This window comes from Petromyzon marinus, chromosome 53, assembly GCF_048934315.1.
Source record: "Petromyzon marinus isolate PM22_M1 ecotype Great Lakes invasive population chromosome 53, UKy_Petmar_22M1.pri1.0, whole genome shotgun sequence".
Classification (NCBI taxonomy): Eukaryota; Metazoa; Chordata; class Hyperoartia; order Petromyzontiformes; family Petromyzontidae; genus Petromyzon; species Petromyzon marinus.
In genome coordinates, this window is record NC_133719.1 from 7,369,154 (window position 1) to 7,392,360 (window position 23,207).

The window sequence follows — 23,207 nt, forward strand, 5'->3', positions numbered from 1 at the left end:
GTTTATTTTTTATTTTTCTTCTATTAACTTGACTTTACCGAAAGAACCAAGAATATGAATTTCTGCAGTCACGAAAGTTTAAAGTCAAAACATGCCAATTCGTTCCTCGTTCAGCACACCGGTGTGTTGGAGAGTAAACCCACAACATTTACTGTTAGAGTATGACGTCTCGCCTGATGATGGTGGTTGTAATTACCGGTGAAATTACCGGCGAAACATCATACTCAGATTGTAAATGTTGTAGGTTTACTCTCCAAACACACCGGTGTGCTGAACTATTAACCAATTGGGATTGTGTTTTTTTAGGCGACAAACCTTACGAATTGGCTGTATCACGCGGAGGCGTGTTTAACGACGCACTTATATATCATGCGATCTTACCCACGAATTTAAAAAAAACACCTCTTATGGATAATATCGGTCGCAAAAGCCTAGGCCGTGTTAAACTTGCTCACCTTTCCTATACTCTGCACTCCTGACGTGTTTTTTGTGCTGTTTGTTGTAGTAACGTTCTGACCCGCCCCCCACTGGACATCTGTGAAAAAGAGCTTTATAGCTCATTAGATTTCTCGAGTATAAATACATATTCTGATACTGATATCACCTACTAACCGGCGGCAGGCTTAAAGACACGTGACGAGGCTTTTTTTTTCTCATTTCTTTTTTGCCGCGCAATTTAGTCACGTAAATCGAGCAGCTAATTGGTAGGGTAAATTACTACTTAAATAATCGGATTAAGCCAGCTCTGCCCACAATTCATCGAATCACAGGAAAGGTGAATTGGTAGGTCAATGGTGCATGGTTACGGTAAATGTTTGATTCAGTGAAGTGTGGATTGAGGTGGATTAATAGAATTTGGTAGAGGATTGCAATATTCTCAAAAGACTGCAAGGTGGGAATTGGTCATGAAACAGAGATTTTAGTAATGAATTACATTTTTTTTAAACAAATCGTGGAACATCTGCCGTACAAAGTTGCCCTTGCAGCAATTACATATTTTTTTATTGAATAGAATGATGAGTAGGCTTTCATACGTTTGAAGAATATTTATCACACTTGCATGCAATTGTATGGATTTAGATGAGAATCCCCGATTGGTGACATGAAGGGTGCTAAATTGAACACACATTCAAGTACGTAATATTGAACACAACGAAAGTGTGGTACATTGAATCTGTACACAATATTTATTATTATTGGACAATTACAATTATCTATATATACACGTATAAACACTTGAAATGTTAATTTACACGTTCATATCATTCTTCAGTAATAACGTATAAAATTAAGACAGTATATACATCAATAAGAGATCGTTTTTTTTACACCGCTTACAAACATAATTAGGGCCACGGAAACATAAATCAAACCCTAACTATTTTACAAAGACAAAACAAATGCCCCGTGGTGCAATGCTAAGCGCTCTTGAATTCTATCTAAATGGACAACCAATTTCCAAGTTCAATACTCCTTTCTTTAGAACTGCTTTTTTCTATCTAGTTTGTTGTCCTTCCCCACGCACCTCCGATGAGCAGGGATGGCTACGTACATTGAGAAAGCAATCCAACATACATGCGTACATCTAGAGGTTAGTTTAAACAATGGGGCACGTTTCTGAAATCCCAGGGCCACTCTGTCAACCCAGTAGAAGAAATGAATTCACCGCAGTCGATCGCATGTATGAACAGTGTGTATGTTGAACTTATTGCGCAACGCACGTGGCCAACCGTGCTAATCGGAGGTGCGGATTTAGATAAGACTCCACAATTGGCAGGTCACGCGCGGTGGGATAAAGTGTGGGTACACCCACCGAGAAGTTTGGACAGTTTATGAAGGTGAGGCCAACACAGCGGAGGCCATTCCGCCAAACAGTGACGCGAGCAAGCAATTGCAGGGCTGCACATTTACCTGCTTTACTTTCATATTATATTGGTATACGTGTGGACCAAACGAGTCGGGTCTAGGTGTTTTGCTTAAACAAAAAAATAAATAAAACCCCTAGCGCTGCCAACACACACTTAATTATCCCTGGCAAACAAAAAAAACAAACTACATTTTGCCAAGGATATGCGCAATGCAATTCAAAGTCGAGGAAGTATGGTATATATGAACCAATTCTACGGAGCACAAATAATGCTGCAACTTTTAGTTTTAATGAGGTGAATTAATTGCTGCGGAGAGTTGCATTATTTTGCAAATTCAGCACCTTGATTGTAAATAGGTGAAACGAATTGCCGGGAAAGTCAAGGTGAAGTCAAGGTGTTTCCCACCCCCCCACCCCTCCCCACCTTTTGCTGCCAACTACAACGGAGCAAATTGCTCATTTTCCTGTACGCAGAGGGCGCTGAAACCTCTCCAGAGGGCCCTGGAAATTCCACATTCCAATGGCAGGGGCCACAGTTGTTTTCTTCTTCCACAGGTTGATCCCCTTATGAGTTTTAAGTGGAAATGAAAAAAAATCCACGGTTGCCAATTTTAATAAGTAAAACTACAGAGAGAGAGAAAGAGCTAGAGAGATTCCACTTCATCAAGTGTCACTCAATTTCAACAAATCTCCCCCTCCCATCGTGCTGAAATACGTATGCATAACGCAACGATTCCTGTTTTATACCACTGGGTTCTAAGACACCCCTTCATTGAGGGTTTGAAATCAAATAAAATCAAACTTTACATACATAGCACAGTTCGTGTATAAAATTCAGTACAAAGTGTTTTACAGGAAAAAATACAAAGTGTTTTACAGGTGTTTTATAGGAAAAAATAAAAAGCGACCGACACAATTTAAACAGCTATAAGAATGATAAAAAAGACGAAACTTGACATTGAAACTAAAAGTATAATAAAAAAAGAATAATAACCACACAACCAGGGCATACTAATTAAAGGCCAATCTAAAAAGGTGTGTTTTCAAGGATGTCTTTGAAAAACATTCACTAAAAATACGCAAGAAAATCATTACTCGACACTCGCTTTTTTTTTACAAATTAATTCATTGGGGGGTTCTCCCCTCCCCACCCCCCCCCCCCGAAAAGGCAAATCTCTGCCGCTACTTGCCGTTCACAAACTAAACATCCAAATTGGCTCACAGTGCGCATGCGCGCGTGGAATTATTGCTCAGCTCAACCCCATTATTCTTGATTCATGCAAATGGTATGCGAACTTTAAGCATTAGCATAAGGGTTGGAATAAACAAGACAGGGCAAATTGGTCGACACAAATGAGACAAACGAATCAACCGCCATGGTAAGAGATAGTACAGCAGGCGGTACAAACTCGACGAACGGAACTTGATTTTTTTTTAAATAAGCCAAATTAAAAAAAATCATCAATTCGTGGTTTTGAACCGTGACCTCAATTCATGATAACGGCTGCATGCACACTGCTGGAGCATGACAGCAGAAATAAGAGAGCCGTGGTTTCGATGTTTTGTGATCGCACGTTTCTGGGAGGTTGGCAGTGCATTGGACTTGCAAATCCACGTGTCGTCGGTTCGATCTGCCGATGGGGCGGCGTTGTGAGTTACAGAGGAACACACGGCGTCTGAAGACGAGGCGCCGAAAAGAACAAAGGGAAGGAATTTGAGATATTTATAACAACAAAATCAACAGCACGGGAGGTCGAACTCATTGCACACCGAGTGCCACAAATGAGCCGCAATACCTCGCTGATCTCGTCAAGGAGCATCACACCATCACGCCATCACGCCATCACACCATCACACCATCACACCATCACACTCTCACACCATCACACCATCACACCATCACACTCTCACACCATCTCACCATCACACCATCACACCATCTCACCATCACACCATCACACCATCACACCATCACACTCTCACACCATCACACTCTCACACCATCACACCATCACACCATCACACTCTCACACCATCTCACCATCACACCATCACACCATCTCACCATCACACCATCTCACCATCACACCACCACACCATCACACTCTCACACCATCACACCATCACACTCTCACACCATCACACTCTCACACCATCACACCATCACGCCATCACGCCATCACACCATCACACCATCATACCATCACACCATCACACCATCACACCATCTCACCATCACACCATCACGCCATCACGCCATCTCACCATCACACCATCACACCATCACACCATCACCATCACACCATCACACCATCTCACCATCACACCATCACACCATCACACCATCACCATCACACCATCTCACCATCACACCATTACACCATCACACCATCACGCCATCACACCATCACACCATCACACCATCACACCATCTCACCATCACACCATCACACCATCACACCATCACACCATTACACCATCACGCCATCACGCCATCACACCATCACACCATCACACCATCTCACCATCACACCATCTCACCATCACACCATCACACCATCACACCATCTCACCATCACACCATTACACCATCACACCATCACACTCTCACACCATCTCACCATCACACCATCACACCATCTCACCATCACACCATCACACCATCTCACCATCACACCATCTCACCATCACACCATCACACCATCACACCATCTCACCATCACACCATCACACCATCTCACCATCACACCACCACACCATCACACCATCACATCATCTCACCATCACACCATCACACCATCACACCATCTCACCATCACACCATTACACCATCTCACCATCACACCATCACACCATCTCACCATCTCACCATCACACCATTACACCATCACACCATCACACCATCACACCATCTCACCATCCCACCACCACACCATCACGCCAACTCCCGGTCATCCTCGCAGCAGCAGCAGCAGCAGCTGCTTTTGGCTGCTGCCATCGAACGAAGGCGGCGGTCACCGCATCGCGCGGCGCTTTCAGATGCGCTTCCGCGGCCGTCTGGAACGCTCTTCTCTTCCGATATTAGGACGCCACTTGGAGCTGTGCACTTTTAAATCATCGTCTAGATTTAAACTTCATTTATTTCGGACGGCGTTTTGTGTTTTAAATTGTTGCTCTTCCCCCGCACCTTCGGTTGTCCCAGTTGGCTACGTACGGTGCGAAAGAAGTTCAACGTGTAAGTGCATCGTGGTGGTCCCATAGATGTTCCATGAATGTGGAATTTCCACAACTGGCTTATGGAGGAGGAGATGATCACTTGATAATATATTTTTTTTATTTCTACCTACGTGACTTTACCGAAATAACCAAAGAGTATGATAAAACATTGCTCGCAAAATGCAATATGAACAAAATATTGCCTTGAATAATGCATTCCACGAATGTATTACTTTTGCCACCCAGTGTGTGCGATGTTATGGTTCATTAGTCGCTCAAACTTTCCCCTTTTTTTCACCAAGGTCCCCCGCGGTTCATTCTCGTAAAAAAAAAAACAGCTTGAGGATTAATGTTTCTTTCCGACGTAAACAAATAAAATCGATCAAATAAATCAACAATTCGCTCAAAATTTCGAATTGTTGTTTGAACGTCCATTCAAATGAACCAGTTAGCATAAACCTTTCATCGGTTCGAGTTCGCTTTGTACGATTTCGCGTATACGCGGCTAACCTTTTCCCACCCCAAAATTCACTACGCGTGGTTTGAATTTACCCATGTACGTGACCGACGTCTAACGCGTGGTCTGACGTGGGAGGACACTTTGTGTGTGCATTGTAATGCACCGCTCGGCAGACAAGCTGGCCGTGAGCGAGTTCGATTTGTGTGCCCCCCTTTTGTTCGGAACGCATCTACTACCGCATGAAGCAAGGAGGGGCGGGGGGGGGACTGAATTCATTACGGCTGCAGAACGATATTCATGCGCGTTATTATTCTACACGTTGCAGCGGCCACTTCCGCGTACGTTTACGAACAACCGAACTCACATTCCCCACCCACGGCCCCCCCCCCCCCGTTTCCTCATTGAAATATTAATCCGACATTTGTAATCATTGGAGTTTCGCGATCCTGAAAATGAGTTTCAGCAGACCAGGGTTTGTGGACGCCGAGGCTTGGCAGATTTAATGGGGCACGTGCAGCTTCAGCTCAGCTCGAGATACGGTCACCCGATTTTACGTTGACTATCTTTTAAAGAGTTTGTTCAGAACAAAGCCGTGGTTTGCTCTCATCACGACCAATCATTTGCGGGCCTCAATCCACTGCTGGATGAAGCCTACCTACCCCCCCCCCTTTCCCCCAACGCCATGTGGGTCACGCGGGTTATTTGACCATACTTCACCACTCTGATCGGTCTGCACTGGTGAAGAGTCCACCACGTACACAGCCCCTGCATCGGCCACAACGTAGCCGCCTATAGCACCCTGCTATGCATGCACGGTGGCGGTCACCCATCTGGACACTATCCAAGTTCAGGGCTGCTCAAGCTGTCCAGATATCGGAGAACAGTTGGGTGCATTTATCGTTGATTTGGACACAACGATTATATATGTGATGCACAGCAAAGACACATAAATACCTCGTAACAAAAGTACATTTATCCTATACACGGCACTGAAAATAGTCTCATACCGTGTGTGTGTGTGTGTAGATGGGAGCGGTAGTGTATCGGTTAGCGTGTTGAGCTACGAACCCGGCGACCCGAGTTCAATTCCCGCTCATGGGACCTCTCTTGCCAGTATCAAACTATAAGAAGAGGTTTTATACTAAAACAGGATGTGTTAAGATGTTAAAACACCAAACATAAAACCTTTGCAAGGAATAATGTCTGCATGAACCACACATACTTGTGGTGAACTTGGAAACAAAAAAAATACGCTCTGTTTTATTGCCAGAAAGGGTAAAACCTCTTCTTATAGTTTGATACTGGTAACAGAGGTCCCATGAAGAATCAAAAGTGTTTGTGACCTGCAATGGTGAGTAGGTGGGTGAGTGAGTGAGCACGTGAGTCAGTGGATGAGTGTCTGAGTGTGCGAGTCGGAGCATTTGGGCTGCTATAAATTTCCACAAGTAAAAGCCACTTTTGTTGAGCTATTATTTGTGATGGCCAGGTCGCTCCTGAAAAAAAGAGCTACATAGCTCAGTGGGCCTTACCTGAAAGAAAAAAACTAAAATAAGTAAAAGTTTTGTTTACCTGTTGAAAATCAGGAGGGTCCTGCAAAAAGATATGCTTATTATTGAGAGGCATGTGGGAGGAAAATAGTACCCGGAGAAAACACACTCATACGAGCGGGTGGTACTCTAAGCTCCACACAGATAGATTTAAGAATCCATTGCTCTACTGCCATCTCATGGCCACCTCGTACCCCGTGCCTAGAACACCTGGTATCCCCCCGGCACTGATGCTGAGCGCAGGACTGAAGGCCCACAACTCTGAGCGGCCAGCAACAAACAGCACTATTGAAGTTGTTAAAGATAAGAGTTGCGTTTCTTGAATTGACCAATGCTTACAAGAACTTTGTAAAAGATAAACTATCGAACTATTTTTATACATTGGATGGGAAGTGTACACTGCTAATTCCTCTGTGTCCCCATGTCTTGTTCATTGCAGTGACATATAGGAGGCGTTTGGCATTACAATTATTCACCTAATTTCTTTAGATAACAGATACATTTACATTATTGTGCATTCATATTCTATATCGTATACATCACAAATATAACTAAAAGGCAGTGCCGGATTATCTTAGTAGCAAAAGTAGCATATGCTATGGGCCCCACACTATCAAAGGCTCCGCGCTAAATGCTTTCAAGCTATCAATTCCGGTTCAGTGATTCTGCACTTGCTCTATTACTATAGTACTATACCACCTTCAACTTTTACGAACGATTGGGTGTTTAAGGTTAGCGATTTGTCGTATTATCAGAAAGTATAACAAATGAAAAAATACAATTACTTTACTATGCAAGTTAAACATTTGTTTAATTTGTTGTGTTTTTTTAATGTAGGGCCCCTTTACAGTGAGGGAAAAAATTATTTGATCCCCTGCTGATTTTGTACGTTTGCCCAATGACAAAGAAATGATCAGTCTATAATTTTAATGGTAGGTTTATTTGAACATTGAGAGACAGAATAACAACAAGAAAATCCAGAAAAACGCATGTCAAAAATGTTATAAATTGATTTGCATTTTAATGAGAGAAATAATTATTTGACCCCCTCTCAATCAGAAAGATTTCTGGCTCCCAGGAGCACACTCTTAAAGGGAGTGCTCCTAATCTCAGCTTGTTACCTGTATAAAAGACACCTGTCCACATAAGCAATCAATCAATCAGATTCCAAACTCTCTACCATGGCCAAGACCAAAGAGCTCTCCAAGGATGTCAGGGACAAGCTTGTAGACCTACAAAAGGCTGGAATTGGCTACAAGACCATTGCCAAGCAGCTTGGTGAGAAGGTGACAACAGTTGGTGCGATTATTCGCAAATGGAAGAAACACAAAAGAACTGTCAATCTCCCTCGGCCTGGGGCTCCATGCAAGATCTCACCTCGTGGAGTTGCAATGATCATGAGAACGGTGAGGAATCAGCCCAGAACTACACGGGAGGATCTTGTCAATGATCTCAAGGCAACTGGGACCATAGTCACCAAGAAAACAATTGGTAACACACTACGCCGTGAAGGACTGAAATCCTGCAGTGCCCGCAAGGTCCCGCTGTTCAAGAAAGCACATATACATGCCCGTCTGAAGTTTGCCAATGAACATCTGAATGATCCAGAGGACAGCTGGGTGGATGTGTTGTGGTCAGATGAGACCAAAATGGAGCTCTTTGTCATCAACTCAACTCGCCGTGTTTGGAGGAGGAGGAATGCTGCCTATGACCCCAAGAACACCATCCCCACCGTCAAACATGGAGATGGAAACATTATGCTTTGGGGGTGTTTTTCTGCTAAGGGGACAGGACAACTTCACCGCATCAAAGGGACGATGGACGGGGCCATGTACTGTCAAATCTTGGGCGAGAACCTCCTTCCCTCAGCCAGGGCATTGAAAATGGGTCGTGGATGGGTATTCCAGCATGACAATGACCCAAAACACACGGCCAAGGCAACAAAGGAGTGGCTCAAGAAGAAGCACATGAAGGTCCTGGAGTGGCCTAGACAGTCTCCAGACCTTAATCCCATATAAAATCTGTGTAGGGAGCTGAAGGTTCGAGTTGACAAACGTCAGCCTCGAAACCTTAATGACTTGGAGAAGATCTGTAAAGAGGAGTGGGACAAAATCCCTCCAGAGATGTGTGTAAACCTGGTGGCCAACTACAAGAAACGTCTGACCTCTGTGATTGCCAACAAGGGTTTTGCCACCAAGTACTAAGTCATGTTTTGCAGAGGGGTCAAATACTTATTTCCCTGATTAAAATGCAAATCAATTCATAACATTTTTGACATGCGTTTTTCTGGATTTTTGTTGTTGTTATTCTGTCTCTCACTGTTCAAATAAACCTACCATTAAAATTATAGACTGATCATTTCTTTGTCAGTGGGCAAACGTACAAAATCAGCAGGGGATCAAATACTTTTTTTCCCTCACTGTATAACATATGCTACAGACCCCGCAGTAGCTCAATCCGGCACTGCTAAAAGGTGTTATTTAATCACACAATAAATAAGCAGACGTGCAATGTCTCCTTCACGTATCTGTCTCTCCCATGTAAACAATAAAAAAACGCATTGATTTCACAAACCACCAGCGGCAACGGCATTTCGGGGAGTGCATAATATCAGCAGCATTGGCTGAAGGCAAGCAAATCTCAAGAGTGGTTTCAACACAGTGTCTCATCGGCAGAGGCAGGCTTTTCTTGCATTAACGTTGGCGAACTGTCGCTCTTAAAGACAAGGACCCTCACTCTGTGACATTCGGTCCTAATTCGACGCAAAATTTGTATACCAGTACTTATGGCTGTGTCGAAACCAGTCCGGATTTGGCTTGCCTTGAAACAATGCTGCTGATATACACTCCCCAAAAGGCCATTCAGCTCAGAGTTTGTATGAAAAAAAATACATGGTTTTTTTGTAATGTTTACGTGGAGAGATAAATTATGTGAAGGAGACATACATTGTCTGTTTATGAAAACATTTTTTATTCATATTGTCCGCACCGATGTCAGTGATCATTCTGAGCTATTGAATCTCATGACCAGGGTGGTGGACACGTGTGCAACTTTCACACGCAAAGTGACGACGATAGTATTTCGCGCACTGATGCAGATACCGAACGGAACGCAAGATGGTGAAAACAATGACGATGGTGCTTTCATTTTACATATAGTGTCGTTGATGCCAACAGATAAAACTGAGAGATGCTACTGCCGAGATAATCCTATAAAAGTCCCCCCCCCCCCCCGTTTTACATTTATACTCTGACCGACATTTCCAAGTGGGTGGTGTCACAAGATAACTCTGAAATGGCAGCGTTGGTGGCTGCGTGTTATGGCTTTGAAGGCGGAATGATTGATGATTGCAGCATTAATTAGGCTCCAAAGAACGGGGGTGGGGGGGCGGGGATGCGCTAGGAAATGTAATTTATTACAGGTGGAGGTGGTGACTCCACAAGAGATGACAGCCCGGAGACATAAGATGTTAATATGTTAATTGCACGCATGGGTAAGCTTGCGAGGGTATTATAATGGTGGTGGAGCCAGAGTGCTTATTTTTTAGCCAGAACAGCGAGCCTGGAAACCAGTGCCTGATTAAGCGAGTGCGGGGCCTGTAGCATATGGTCTAAAGGGGCCCTAAATAAAAATAAATATTAAAACACACATTTTTAACTTGCCTAGTAAAGTAATTGTATTTTTTCACTTGCTATACAGCCAGATAATATGACAAATTGCTAACCTTAAACACACAGTCGTTCATAAAAGTTGAAGGCGGTATAGTGCTATAGTAATAGAGCGAGTGCAGAATCACTGAACCGGAATTGTTAGCTTGAAAGCATTTGAAAGTGCGGGGCCCGTAGCTTATGTAGCTACCTTTGCTGCTAGGACAATCCGGCACTGCTGGCAATGCAGGGGCCTGGGATTATTCGGGAAGTGTGGTTGGCGCGCAGGGGTTAACACTAGTGCCTCACAGCAAGAAGGGCCTGGGTTACAATTCCTATACTCGGGGTGCTCCTTCAGTGTGGAGTTTGTACGTTCTCCCCCTGTTCTGCATGGGTTGCCTCCGGGTTATCTGATTGCCACCCATAGCTTAACAAACACAGGAGCCGGGGGATGGTATACAGGAGGTTGTGGGCTCGACCCCAACCCTGACGCCTGTGTATTTGGAGTTTGCATGTTCTCCGTCCCTCTGTGGTCGCGTGGAAATTTCACCGGGTCCTCCGGTTTTTCCCTCCACATTCAGGAACACGCGTTTAAGAGTACTTGTCCGCGATACATTTCCATGTGATGAGCCACTTCGTTGAACCATCGTTTGTGGTCGTCAGGTGGCTTCTGAAAACGAGCTACATAGCCCAGGGGGCGTTACCTGGTAATTCTAGTTTTTATAGTTTATAAAGAGATTGAATGATGAAATCAGGTCATGTGCAGGTGCGAGGTGGATTCCTGCATCGTAAGAGGTGGTGATGGATGGCTTAGGGGAGACCTTCGTGCAGAAGTGTATTTATAATGGGTGCCGCTGCTGCTGCTGATGCAGCTTCGGAACCTAAAAGCTGCAATGCTCCCGGATAGGTTTCTAGATGACAAATCCATCTCATCTTCATCCTCACCCAGGTTTCCCGGGGGCAAATTACCCATTGTGGTTCTCCGACATTTCTGCAATGTCTGTGTCTGGATTTGGCCGACGGATTTACTGAGCACAGCATTAAAGTAGGTGGGTGAAAAATCACACCCCTGTGGAACACCAGTATATTTATCTTCACCGGTATAGTTATCTCAAGTAAGACAAGCCAAGTCCCACCTTTTAAATATTTTACGCAACCAGTTCGTCTCACCGGTAATGCCACTTGAATGGAGAGACCTCTCCTTTGTGGTTTATTTATGTAGTTTATTGTTTAAAATTCGGTCACAGTCCCCGTGATCACTTTTACATTGCATTTATGGCTTTTATTTTGGTGATTTCGAAAACGTTTTTTTGGTTTGGCCATGTTTTTGTTTATTGTAGGATGGAGTTAGACTGATGGCCTTAATCTTAGTTGTCTTGTGGTTGTTGTTGTTTGACTTGCATCCCACTGGGATTTTTGCACACAGCGTTGGTGTACGGTGCTATTTCAGGAATATTTTGATGTTTTTTTTCCTGTATTTTCTGTTTGCACAGTCACATAATCACTTTAAGATGTTTTCTTGTTCATGTTTTTGTTTTTTGTTTGTTGCGGTTGCACCCGATTCAATAGCCGAATGGCTCACAGGGTTATACCAAATAAATGGAACTATGGAACTTTCACCCCTTCTCTCCAATCAGATTCGTTTCCTGCTTAATATCTACAAAAACGAGTCCTAAACCTTTTAGCTTCTTCCTCTTAATCCTGTGTAAATTAATGCATCGGAATAATTGACCCATGGATAATCGGGGTTTTCGGTTCACGGATAAAGGAGTGTTTCACTGTGTTACGAACAGAGCGCAAACCATTCACTTGCGTATGCAATTAAAGGATGCAATATCCCAGCGGCTGCGGTAAGCTGGGTCCAAAACCAAGTGAAAACGTTGTGCGACTTCACTGTGAATGCGTGGATTGTCTCTGCAACCAGTTGCATTGCAGTTGCACGCACAGTTAAGAGGCAGGATCCTGCTTTTCCAGCGATCTCGGCAATATTTAGAAAACGTATTTCGTCACGTGACACATTTGCCAGCTACTGATTGGTTTGTTACAATCTTGAAGTAGGGGGGCATGGAGCCAACCAGATGAAGGGGGCGGGGCTCCGCTGTAAAGGGGCGTAGCCAGACACGCCCTCGTTGAGCAAACTACAAGAGACTCGTCTGCTTACGAACATTCGACTTAGGAATTTTCAGAGATACGAATTAAACCGTCCTGATGTCCAGTTGCCTGTTCGAACCGAGAGTCGTAAGTTCAACCGCCGCGCAATAGATGGCGGTGGTGGCATCTACATCTGCAGAGCGTGAAGAACCAGTGGCATCTACATCTGCAGAACGTGATGAACCAGTGGCATCTACGTCTACAGAACATGAAGAACCGGTGGCATCTACATCTGCAGAACGTGAATAACCAGTGACATCTGAATCTACAGGAGATTATACAACTTTTAAAGCCATTCGCGTGTTTAGTGTACACGCCGCACAACACTTTTGGAATCGACAGTAGTAAAGTTGGACTCACGAACAAAATCGACTTACGAACACATCTCTGGAATCTAACTCGTTGGTAAGTAGAGGAGTCCCTGGTACTTGGCTCAGATGCGGGATAAAAGCAGGAGATTAAGTTGCACGGCTCCTTCGACAGCGACTTTGGTTGTGCAACTGATTGCTCAGATTACGATCTGGCTTAGGAAAGGAAACCCTTGGAAGGAAATCACGTGAGGATCTGCAGTGTCATGGCTGCAGAGCTACAGGTGTGTAGCTCTGCTGATGTTTGAAATATCTATTGTGGACAAATATATCACCCTGCTCTGAGATGTCAAAGGCACGTCATTGATATAATTGTTAATTAAAAATATCTATACAATAAATAAAACTGTACTGCGCACAACAAATGAATGTGTTCCCTCTAAAGCCTTAAGGACCATCATCATAACGATCCATGGGTCCATAGGTGTCCACGGCGTATTTCAGAATTCGTTTCCACTCTCCGATGTCTTGTGCCAACATGCTCAAGTAGTGCCACATCTTTCTGGCACCAATCTCTTTCGTAGTCCCACATAGTGCGTTCTCACATTCCATGTCACCGACTGCGATCTCCTCATTCGCAATTCCCGGCCTCTTTGTTGTTTAAAAATGTGGCTGCTTTGTTTCTTGATGGTGTCGTCGCTGCTGCAGCTGCTGCTGCTGCTACTTAGGGCCAAGAGGGGGAAATTATTAAACCAACATTAAGTTGAGCTGAACAGGCAACCGTGGGAGACTCGAGTTCCCCGCGTAATGTTCACGCGCGGCGTTTCGTCCCATTTCGTTCACGTCGCTGCCACCCGTTCCACAGAACAAAACTCAACACACCGCCTTGCTGATAGTAGTCGAGCGGCAACGTGATGCTCACGAGCGACAGCCCCTGGTTAGTCCATGTCGCCAGGCCAAATGCTCGGCACCAATTGCGGCGTCGAATATTTCAAGACGACAGATTTTTACGTTGTCCGCTGGCCGAGTAGCCCTTTGAACAAGAGCTTCTTGTTGCCACAAAGGGCTTCACTGGCGGAAATACATTTCCGATTCGGATTCTGTACACGGCCAACGCAATTTGATTATGTGGTAACATAGTCTATTGGCGATATACAAATGATGGTACAACTCAAGTTTTGCCATCTCTGGTGGTATCAATAAGTAAACTAAACTAAAACTATGATTATTACACGCTTTTATTTAACTCACTCTGCCTGTTGTATCCTCAACTCTGTTGTATCCTCAAATCTTGTAACTCAATTTTAACCCACTTCCCAATGTCGTATCGACTGCAAACTTGGTATGCGTATGTCATACTGATGACAATACTATATTCTATCTTTTTTATATGTTATGTTTCGGCTTGGGTCTAATTATCCACGCTCAACTCACGCTGGCTGTAAATCACCAGCCCCTTACGTTATGGCAAGCTTCGGGGCCACTTCCTGGAGTTGTGGAGTTCTGACATTACTAGTACGGTACATTTCATTAAAGTGTGTTTAAAAAAAAGTATTTTTAAATATTACTTATTATGTTACCAGGTAAGGTCCACTGAGCTATATAGATCTTTTTCAGAAGTAACCTGGCCACAAATGATAGTTCAACGAAGTGAATTACTACAGTGGTAATTTACAAACAAGGTTGTTTACAAATGTGGAGGGAAAAACCGGAGGACCCGGAGAAAAATCCACACGACCACGGGGAGAGAGAGAGACACGCAAACTCCAAATATACAGCAGCAGGCCTCAGGGTCAGGATCTAAGCCACGCCCTCCTGCATACCTGGCGAGGGAGTTAACATCTCGCCGTGTGGTCTGGATGTATTTGGTCCTGATTTACCGGGGTGAACGGATTTATACTGCTTGGTTAGCAGGTCGGAGATTCAAGAAACTTGCACCATTGCTTCAAGTGACGCACCGGGAGATTGAAACGGCCGACAATCTGGCTTGCGCCTGACATCCCACCGTTGGTGCAATTGCCTTCCCACGTCGGGTTGCTTACGATGTGATTCACGTTGAGTCGCCTATTGTGCATCAAACAATTAACAACAATTAACGATCATTACACTTGGTTCTAAATAGCACACGTAATTTCCCCGTGGGAGTCGGGATATTCCTGTGAACGGAGAAGTAAAAACTCATCGGGAGCATTGGATTTTAATTAAAAACAAACTCACGTGCTTTGACTACACAAGATGCTTTTGCAATTTTCTTTTGCCTTTTTGTTTAATATGTCGTAGAACAAAGGTTAGTTAAAAAATATATAATACCATCGGCAATTATTATGGAAGGCTCACACACTGATATACACATATCTATTTTAGAATATTTTCAGTAGCTTAACTTTTTTTTTTCCTTTTTTAATTTCACAAACGGAGCAGAAAAAAATATACTTTCAGTATTCCCAAAACACAGCTGTTACAATGTCAGAACTTTAATTTGTTTCCTCATGAGTGATGCTCAACAATTGAGGTTGTACAGCGGTATTACTTGACCAGACCACATCTTTGCTGAAGAGGATCAATGTCCATGAAACCTGGTCCAAAGCCGTTAACACTGAATAAATGAACAGGAACTGCCGTCAGCTGATTATACAGGGTGGCCCAAATGCAGGACACACACACGGGGTAATCATATTCATTTTCATGCTGGCATTAAATCATTTAAGTTGTTTGTTCTTTAAGTTCTTATTTCATCTGCGACTATTGTTCATATTTATGCATCTTCATCCTTTTCTGATGACATTTTAAAATGAAAAAGAACATTTGACTGAATTGAGACGAAAAATTATTGACGATATAACAATTAACGTTCAAATCTTACAGGTGTAATCTGGGAAAAGGTCCCGAATTAGTTTCAATAGAGAATGCCGGCATGCACCAATGTTCATGGAAGTCAGTTTAAACATTTGTTAAGATAAATTAAATACCCCGATGTGCATTGTTAAAATAAATATAATCACCCTATGCATCCTAACTTTTGGGCTAGCCTGTATATAAAATTATTTCCCCCACATCACAGTCATTTAAACAAACCTCCGTTTTCTACCTTCAATGTTTATTTACAAAACGTCAAGTTTGGATGTTTTTATTACTCCAGCAATCCTCGTTTGTTCGTTTACTTAAAGTCTCATTCATTCATTCATTTTGAACAGAGACTAATACAAACATCCGCAATGCACTTCAACCTACTAGCTTGCCGAATGAATAATAAAAACTGAAAGGTATCTACCGAACACTGCCGAAGTAGTTGGTAGCAAAATGGAACTTTGCCCCCAACCGATACGATCTTCTGGTGCGAGTCCACGCTTGAAAGGCGCAACAGCTCTTGCTATGCACGTGCGCTGATCTTCTCGTGCGCCGCCGTACGTGGCCAATCGATCGCGACAATCGGAGGTGCGGGGAAAGGACAACAAACTGAACACACGCGGGAAAAAAAAAGTCACCGCTTACCAGCAGCATTCCGTCTCGAGTCGACCAAATCTGTCCAAGTTTTTCGGTCCTCTTTCTGAGGCAGCTGCTCTCCTGGGAAATCTGGAAGTCTCCCGGGGACATCAAGAAAAGTTTTTAGTGTCAGTCGCGCAATAATAATAGTAATACTACACCACTCGAGGCAATGCGTTCACAAGTAGTCCTCTGTGTTCCTGTGGCATTTGCGAGACGGTATACTTCCAACGTTACGACGCGGTTTTGTTGTCGTCGTCGTCGTCATCGTCAGCATCATCATCTGGGATCCGTCGAGGTCGAGTACGATGATCATCCATGGACCACGATGATGGCCGGGGTTCGTGGCTACGCAGGTGGCTCATGAGGCCAATCCGGGAACCTCCGGGGTGGCGGGTGACACTCTGTCTGAACTTTCCCCCTGGAGTGAGCGAGAGAGGCCTCTGCTCCTGGGAAACCGCGGCCGCCTCGCGAAGTCAGAACACGCGGCGCGCTCACACGGTGCTCTCCATGACCCACTCCGAGCTCAGGCACAGCGATCGGCGCGCCGCCATCTTCGCCCCGTCGGCGTTGCGCGGCAGCGTGCCCCCGCCCGTCAGGTCGCCGGGGTCGCTCTTGCGCTTCCTGCTGCGCGCCTCGAACGACTGGCTCCGCTTGGCGCGTCCGCGCGGGAACTCCCCCGCCGCCGGCAGCGCCGCGACGGCGCCGGCCGGCGGCGCCGCCGCCGCCGCCGACTGCAGGCCGAGCAGCCGCGCCAGACGCTGCCCGGCGTGAGACGACGCCGACAGCGTCGACGAAGCGGCCGCGCCGGCGGAGTAGGACGCCGCGCCCAGCAGCGGCGCCCGCTCCGAGCCCGGCACGAGGCTCGACTGGCGCGAGTCGGCGGTGCTGCAGTCGCCGTCATCGCTCGCCGACACCAAGCGCGCGCCGCCGAGGGGCGCCGGCGACGCCGGCGACGCCGGGGAGAAGAAGGCGTTGGCGAGCAGGCGGTCGATCTCGGAGCGAACGCCGCAGTCGCAGGTCGCGCCGGCCGTCGCGATCGAGCCGGAGCGCGACGCAGCCGTCGCCGCCGCCGTCTTGTTCCCGGCCTGCCCCGCGCTGCTCAGCGAGACGCTGTCGGGCGTCACCGACGACCTCCCGTCGCTCGACCCCAGTGAGCCGCGGCTGCTCACGCTCGACGCGTAGCACGCGTGGGTGCCGCCGAAAAAGTCGGCGGACTCGTACGCCGGCGCCTCGTCCGCGCGCCGGCGGTCGTGCCGGAGCGGCCGGCGATCGTAGGAGGCGGTCGGCGATGCTGGTGCGGCGCCGCCGCCCCCGCCCCCGTCGGGGAACTGCGCCATCCCGCCGTTGCTCTTGGCCACGTCGCGCGAGCGGCCGCTGCCGCTGCCGCAGCAGCGGCAGCGGCAGCTGTCCGCCGCTTCCAGCGCGGCCGGGCACCACCGCCCGCAGCCGTCGGCGCGCGCCGCCCGGCCCAGCGCGCCGCGGTTGCGCGCCACGTAGACGCCGATGAACGCGAGCAGCGAGGCGACGATGAGCGCCGCGATGACGAGCACGACGGTGCCGCCCGCGTGCGCCCCCGTTAGCGCCCCCGAGCAGTCGGCGTCGTCGGCGCCGGAGCGGACGGGCGCCGGCGTGGAGAAGCGCACGCAGCCCAGGGCCCGCGTGGAGGCCGAGGGCGCGCCGGCCCGGGCGCACAGCGCCAGCACGCACAGGTCGTAGTCCGAGCCGCCCACCAGCTGCGACACGCGGAAGCGCTTGCTCGTGGCCGGGATCATCCTTGAGGGAGGGAGTGAGGGAGGGACCCAAAGAGGGCTTCAGTAAACTTTGGCATGAACAATGCGAAACTGGTGATCATCATCATCATCGTCATCATCATCATCACGATCCATGGGCATTTGTTTTCACTTTCCTCTGTCTTGTGCCAATATGCTCAAGCAGTGGTCACATCTTGCTGGCACCAATCTCTTGTGACGTCGCCGTCAAGCCGTTCTCTGTGAGCTCTCCCTCTCGTTCCGGTTCCTTCCATTTTTCCGAACAACAACAACAACAACACTTTTCATTTACTGGCGATCTATGGGGGCCACAAAATATGCGATTGAGGGAAATGGCTTATCCAGACACTGTCGCGTCTTCCGAGGACCTGGTTTCTGCCAGTATTTGGCTGGAATGTCACGATGCTAAGTTGAAGGTGGGGGACGGGTGCGTGGGGAGGTGGGTTCCATTAATTTTTGACGCGTTGGGCTACAGAGGGTGACCTCCGTGTGTGATGTGACTGACGGAGGGCATTTAGAAATGGGGGCTTTTGAGCGTGGGTTTGTTGTTGTTGTTGTGTCTGTGAACACAGCGCTAACACAATGGTACACATGTTACACTGGGAAAAGGTGTAAATGTTACATTTCTTGTAAAACACCAAAAAAAACCCCGACATGATGAACAAAAATAATGAGAGAAAGGAGATGACAGAGACGAGGGCGCAACGCTGTCGGCGCCATGCGGTTTGCTCCGATGTTCTCGCGCTCGCGGCTCCGCTCTTCGCGAAGGTGATTTCGCAGCGAAGGTTGAAATTGTTTCCGCGTTACGTACGTACGCCGATCGTCTTTCGCACCATACGCATCCAGCCATGCTAATCGGAGGCGCGGTGCCTCCTGTTCGCCCGTTCGTAACGGAGTCGGGGCGGGGGTGGAAGAGCACGGGAGCTCGCGTACAGACGATCCGATATGAACCGAACTCTCCCGCAAAGTTGTGTTGTTGCCGTTCGGGATTTGTCCTTTAGCACACGGGGATGGGCGAGCAAATGTCGTCAAAGGGATATTGCCCAAAACTGAAGCGAACTATTTTTGTTTTTGCCTCCACAGCAACCCCGATGGCTTCCGTGTTGGCAGTTAAATCCGTCTGGGAAATGCTCGGGGAAGCGTAATGGAATCGTACGTATGTTGAACTTTTTTCCCACCATACGTGCTAATTGGAGGTGCCGGGGTAAGGACTATAAACTAAACACACGCAAAAAAATGCATGCATGTGGCACGATTTTTCGAACTTGTATACTTAGAATGTTCATCAACATCATGGGACCTCCTTTGCCTGTACCAAAATATGAGAATACGTTTTTCCCCTTTAATCTGGCAACAAAACAGGTGTTAAGTTGTTAAAACACCAAACTGATACATTGGTTAGCATACTGCCGGTATAAACCAGAGTTCGATTCCCAGCCACGGCGAACACGAGTGGCGATTGATATCAAGGACCAGTCCTGAGCGCCCCCGCTCACCAACCAACACTGACCAGCACGGTGAGGTATGGTCAAACAACCTCCGTGACTCACACGGCGTGCAGAAGGATTCTTCCAGCAGTGGATTGACGAGCGGATAAGAGTTACTCCCAGAAACACTAAATTCACCCTACTCGTTGTTCCTTGAAGCGGCCATCGCATTCATCCTTCGTCCAAGTCTACCCAGCGAGCGCACCGCGTCCGGGAGGGTGCCCGCCGGGGAGATGGAGCGATGAGATCGGTTTATGTGCTTCAGGTGGCGGGCGGATCGTTGCGTCGCAGGATGACGGGCGGTATCGTCCGGCACAGGTTTTTTACAAGGTGGGCTTGTCGCACCGTAAGTCATACGCTGCGCGCGCTTAATCTCATTTCACTTTAACCCTCGGACGTGGGGGAAGTGTAACGTTGTCAATGATAAATGGAGTCATAAGCGTGGAGGTAACCGCACAAAGTGGTTACAACCGCAACACACTTTGAATCCACGCAAGCTGCCAGTGTGCGTATTTGTACACGTGTGTATTTGTGCGGTTGTTCATTTAAATGTGTGGGTATAGGGATATTTCGTATATATGCGAATTCGAATTTCGTGCATTTTTTTATGAAAAAAAAATCACACGGCACTTTCGAAAATGTTCAAATTCACCGAAACGATAAATCTGCTTCAACCCAAACCATGAGTCCATGTGAAGATGGCTGAAACGCCTGTCACATGAAACAGGTCATGATAATGTTGTCCCGTAAAACTGACCTCTCACATTTTGTGTAAGGGTGCTTTTTAGTCCGTGGAAGGTATAACAATATAAAACGTGAACCTATAAAAAATCGGGTGGGATGAATTATGGGATCGGTAAGCATTACATTTTATACATTGATGTATACAACTACATTTTAAAAAATCGGGTGGGATGAATTATGGGATCGGTAAGCATTACATTTTATACATTGATGTATACAACTACAGTTAAGCCGGTGTTGCTGTGTAGCTCAATGGTAAAGTATTGAGCTCCATTTGGAAAGTTGCCAGTTCCAATCCTGGGCCAGGGGTTTGACTCAGCCCATAATGCATCTGGGGTCAATAAAATGCGTACCACTTTGTAGAAACATCCACAGTGGTTGTCACATGGAATAAAACATATCATAAGAATGTGTAATATAAGTGTTTTTTTCCTAATTGCTTATGCCTCAAAAGTACATAAAATGGCTATTATTCCCCATAAACTTTGCTTTTGTGACCAGGACAGTGATATTTTAAAATGTACCTATTTTCAATGAGAAAACGTGGTGTGAATTTGTGTCATTCCTTCACGTAAAGTCCTGGTCACAAACGCAAAGTTGGCGGGGAATAATAATAGCCATTTTCTATACCTTTTAGGCATAAGCAATTAGAAAATAACACTTACTACCCAGGAACAAGAATCGTGTTACATAGTGTAATTCGAAATCTCTACGGGACATCGCATGGCCATTAATAACGGATATTGTTATTCATTCCATCGTTGATATTTTCGAGCTTTCTGGAAAACGGGAGCGTCGGCCTTAGACGGTGCAATGGCAGCATTCATAATTGAACACTTTTCGGTATTCGCGCCATTGTCGTCGCAAACAAGGCTACCGCGAAGCTGCAGTGCTTCGTCGACGAGTAGAGTCTGCCAGGAGTAGGGATCGATGTTGATCAATATGGATGCGCGGCTTCACGCAATTATGCCACGGCACCAACACAGAATAAGCGCGCGCGTCGCCGCGGGGGAATACAAGCGACAATAAAGGGGCTGTAGGCGGCCCAGCGTATCTGCCTCGTACATCTCTACACGCACCTCGCTCGGCCGTCGACGTTAGAAGCGGACGATCGCGACCCTCAAAGGAATAGCGTCACCCCCGCATGGGCGCCAGCACCCGCCCCCCCCCCGTATCAAACAAATCACTCGAGACGCCGGTGTACGGCAGCCAAAAGCAGTTCACGCGAACGCTGTCGCGAGAGGTCACACGCGTGCGTTTGGCGTGGGGGATCCTTCCGCTGCGTGAAGAGCAAATGAATGAATACATCTCTGCCCTAACCCTAATTTAGTTTTTTTTTTTATTATACCCCCTCCCATCACCGGATATTTGACGTGCCACCGTGTGCATTTCGGGCGCACGGACCCGCACCGTTAACCAGGGCGACTGCTGGGCTCGCACGGCAGAAACCTCTGCGGCACCCCGAGTAATCAAAAGACTCTCCTCCGTTGCCACGCACACTCTTTGCTGCTGCCCGCAGCAGGCGTTTCCATTCCCGGGGGGGGAAACCTCCCGACGTGTTCGTCAATGGACCCTTCGTTGAATGGGGGCAAATGTAAATATATCATTAATAGGCGACGTCTCGGTCAACTGCTCTTCTTCTTCCTGGTATTTCCGCGCCCGAGCTGTGCTGGCACGCGGACGAGCGGCGAAGCGTGCGACTCGATCGCCCTTCGGCAACGATCCGTCCCGCTCGTCACCGCAGCACGCCACGAAACGGTCAATTCACGGCATCGCAACGTGCAAGCAACTCGCCGACGTTCAGGCGAAGGTACGCAGGGGGCGGTGCAGTGGTCTCGGTGCACCGCACTTGCAGTCCACAGGGCGCCGGGGGTCCAGTTCTATCTCCCGGCACGGCAAGTCGAAAGAATGGTGCAGCGCGTTTCTTAAATCCACCTCCGCACCTGCCCCCCCCTCCCCCCCCCCCTCCTCTTCCCACTGCCTGTGCCCACCCAGCAGTCAAAACGGGGTGATACCACAGTACGTTGATCGCGTGCTTTGGGGGTAAAGTGTGGGTACCAAGGCCGTAATTATAATATTGGGACACACACACACACACCCCCTCCAATATTCAAATATGCTCAAAATGTCCCCCCAATATAATGCTGTGAAATAGATTTATGTTAATATGATTGTGGTTATGGTTGTACTTTATTAATCCCTAATCTCTGCCATTACATACAATGAACAGAGCAATGTAATACAATACACTATTAGACATTATTGTAAAAAATAAATAAAAAGTCCATCCTATGTTTTAGTTATTATTTTTTATATTTTTGGCAGGAAATTCGTTCTAAAATTTAGATTATTTTCTGGGGGGGGGACCCCCAGACCCCCTGGAAGATTTGGTCCCCCCCCCAATTTTGACTCCATGGCTACGGCCTTGATGGGTGCTGCCACCTCCCCCAAAGACCTCTGGCCATGCAATGGACGAGTAGGCCACTCAACCCGCGACATCGGCTCTCCAGAACTCCCTCTAGCGG

At 46.9% G+C, this 23,207-nt stretch overlaps 1 protein-coding gene across 1 annotated transcript in view; it reads right to left on the bottom strand.

Annotated features, from left to right (window-relative positions):
* Positions 1 to 980: 980 nt before the first annotated feature.
* Positions 981 to 23,207, bottom strand: part of LOC116953877 (leucine-rich repeat and fibronectin type-III domain-containing protein 4-like) — a 169,664-nt gene continuing 147,437 nt past the window's right edge. Inside the window, exon 6 of the mRNA XM_076051968.1 lies at positions 981 to 18,455. Coding sequence (XP_075908083.1) covers positions 17,174 to 18,455 — 1,282 coding nt within the window. The 3' untranslated portion in view covers positions 981 to 17,173. The remainder of the gene's footprint in view (positions 18,456 to 23,207) is intronic.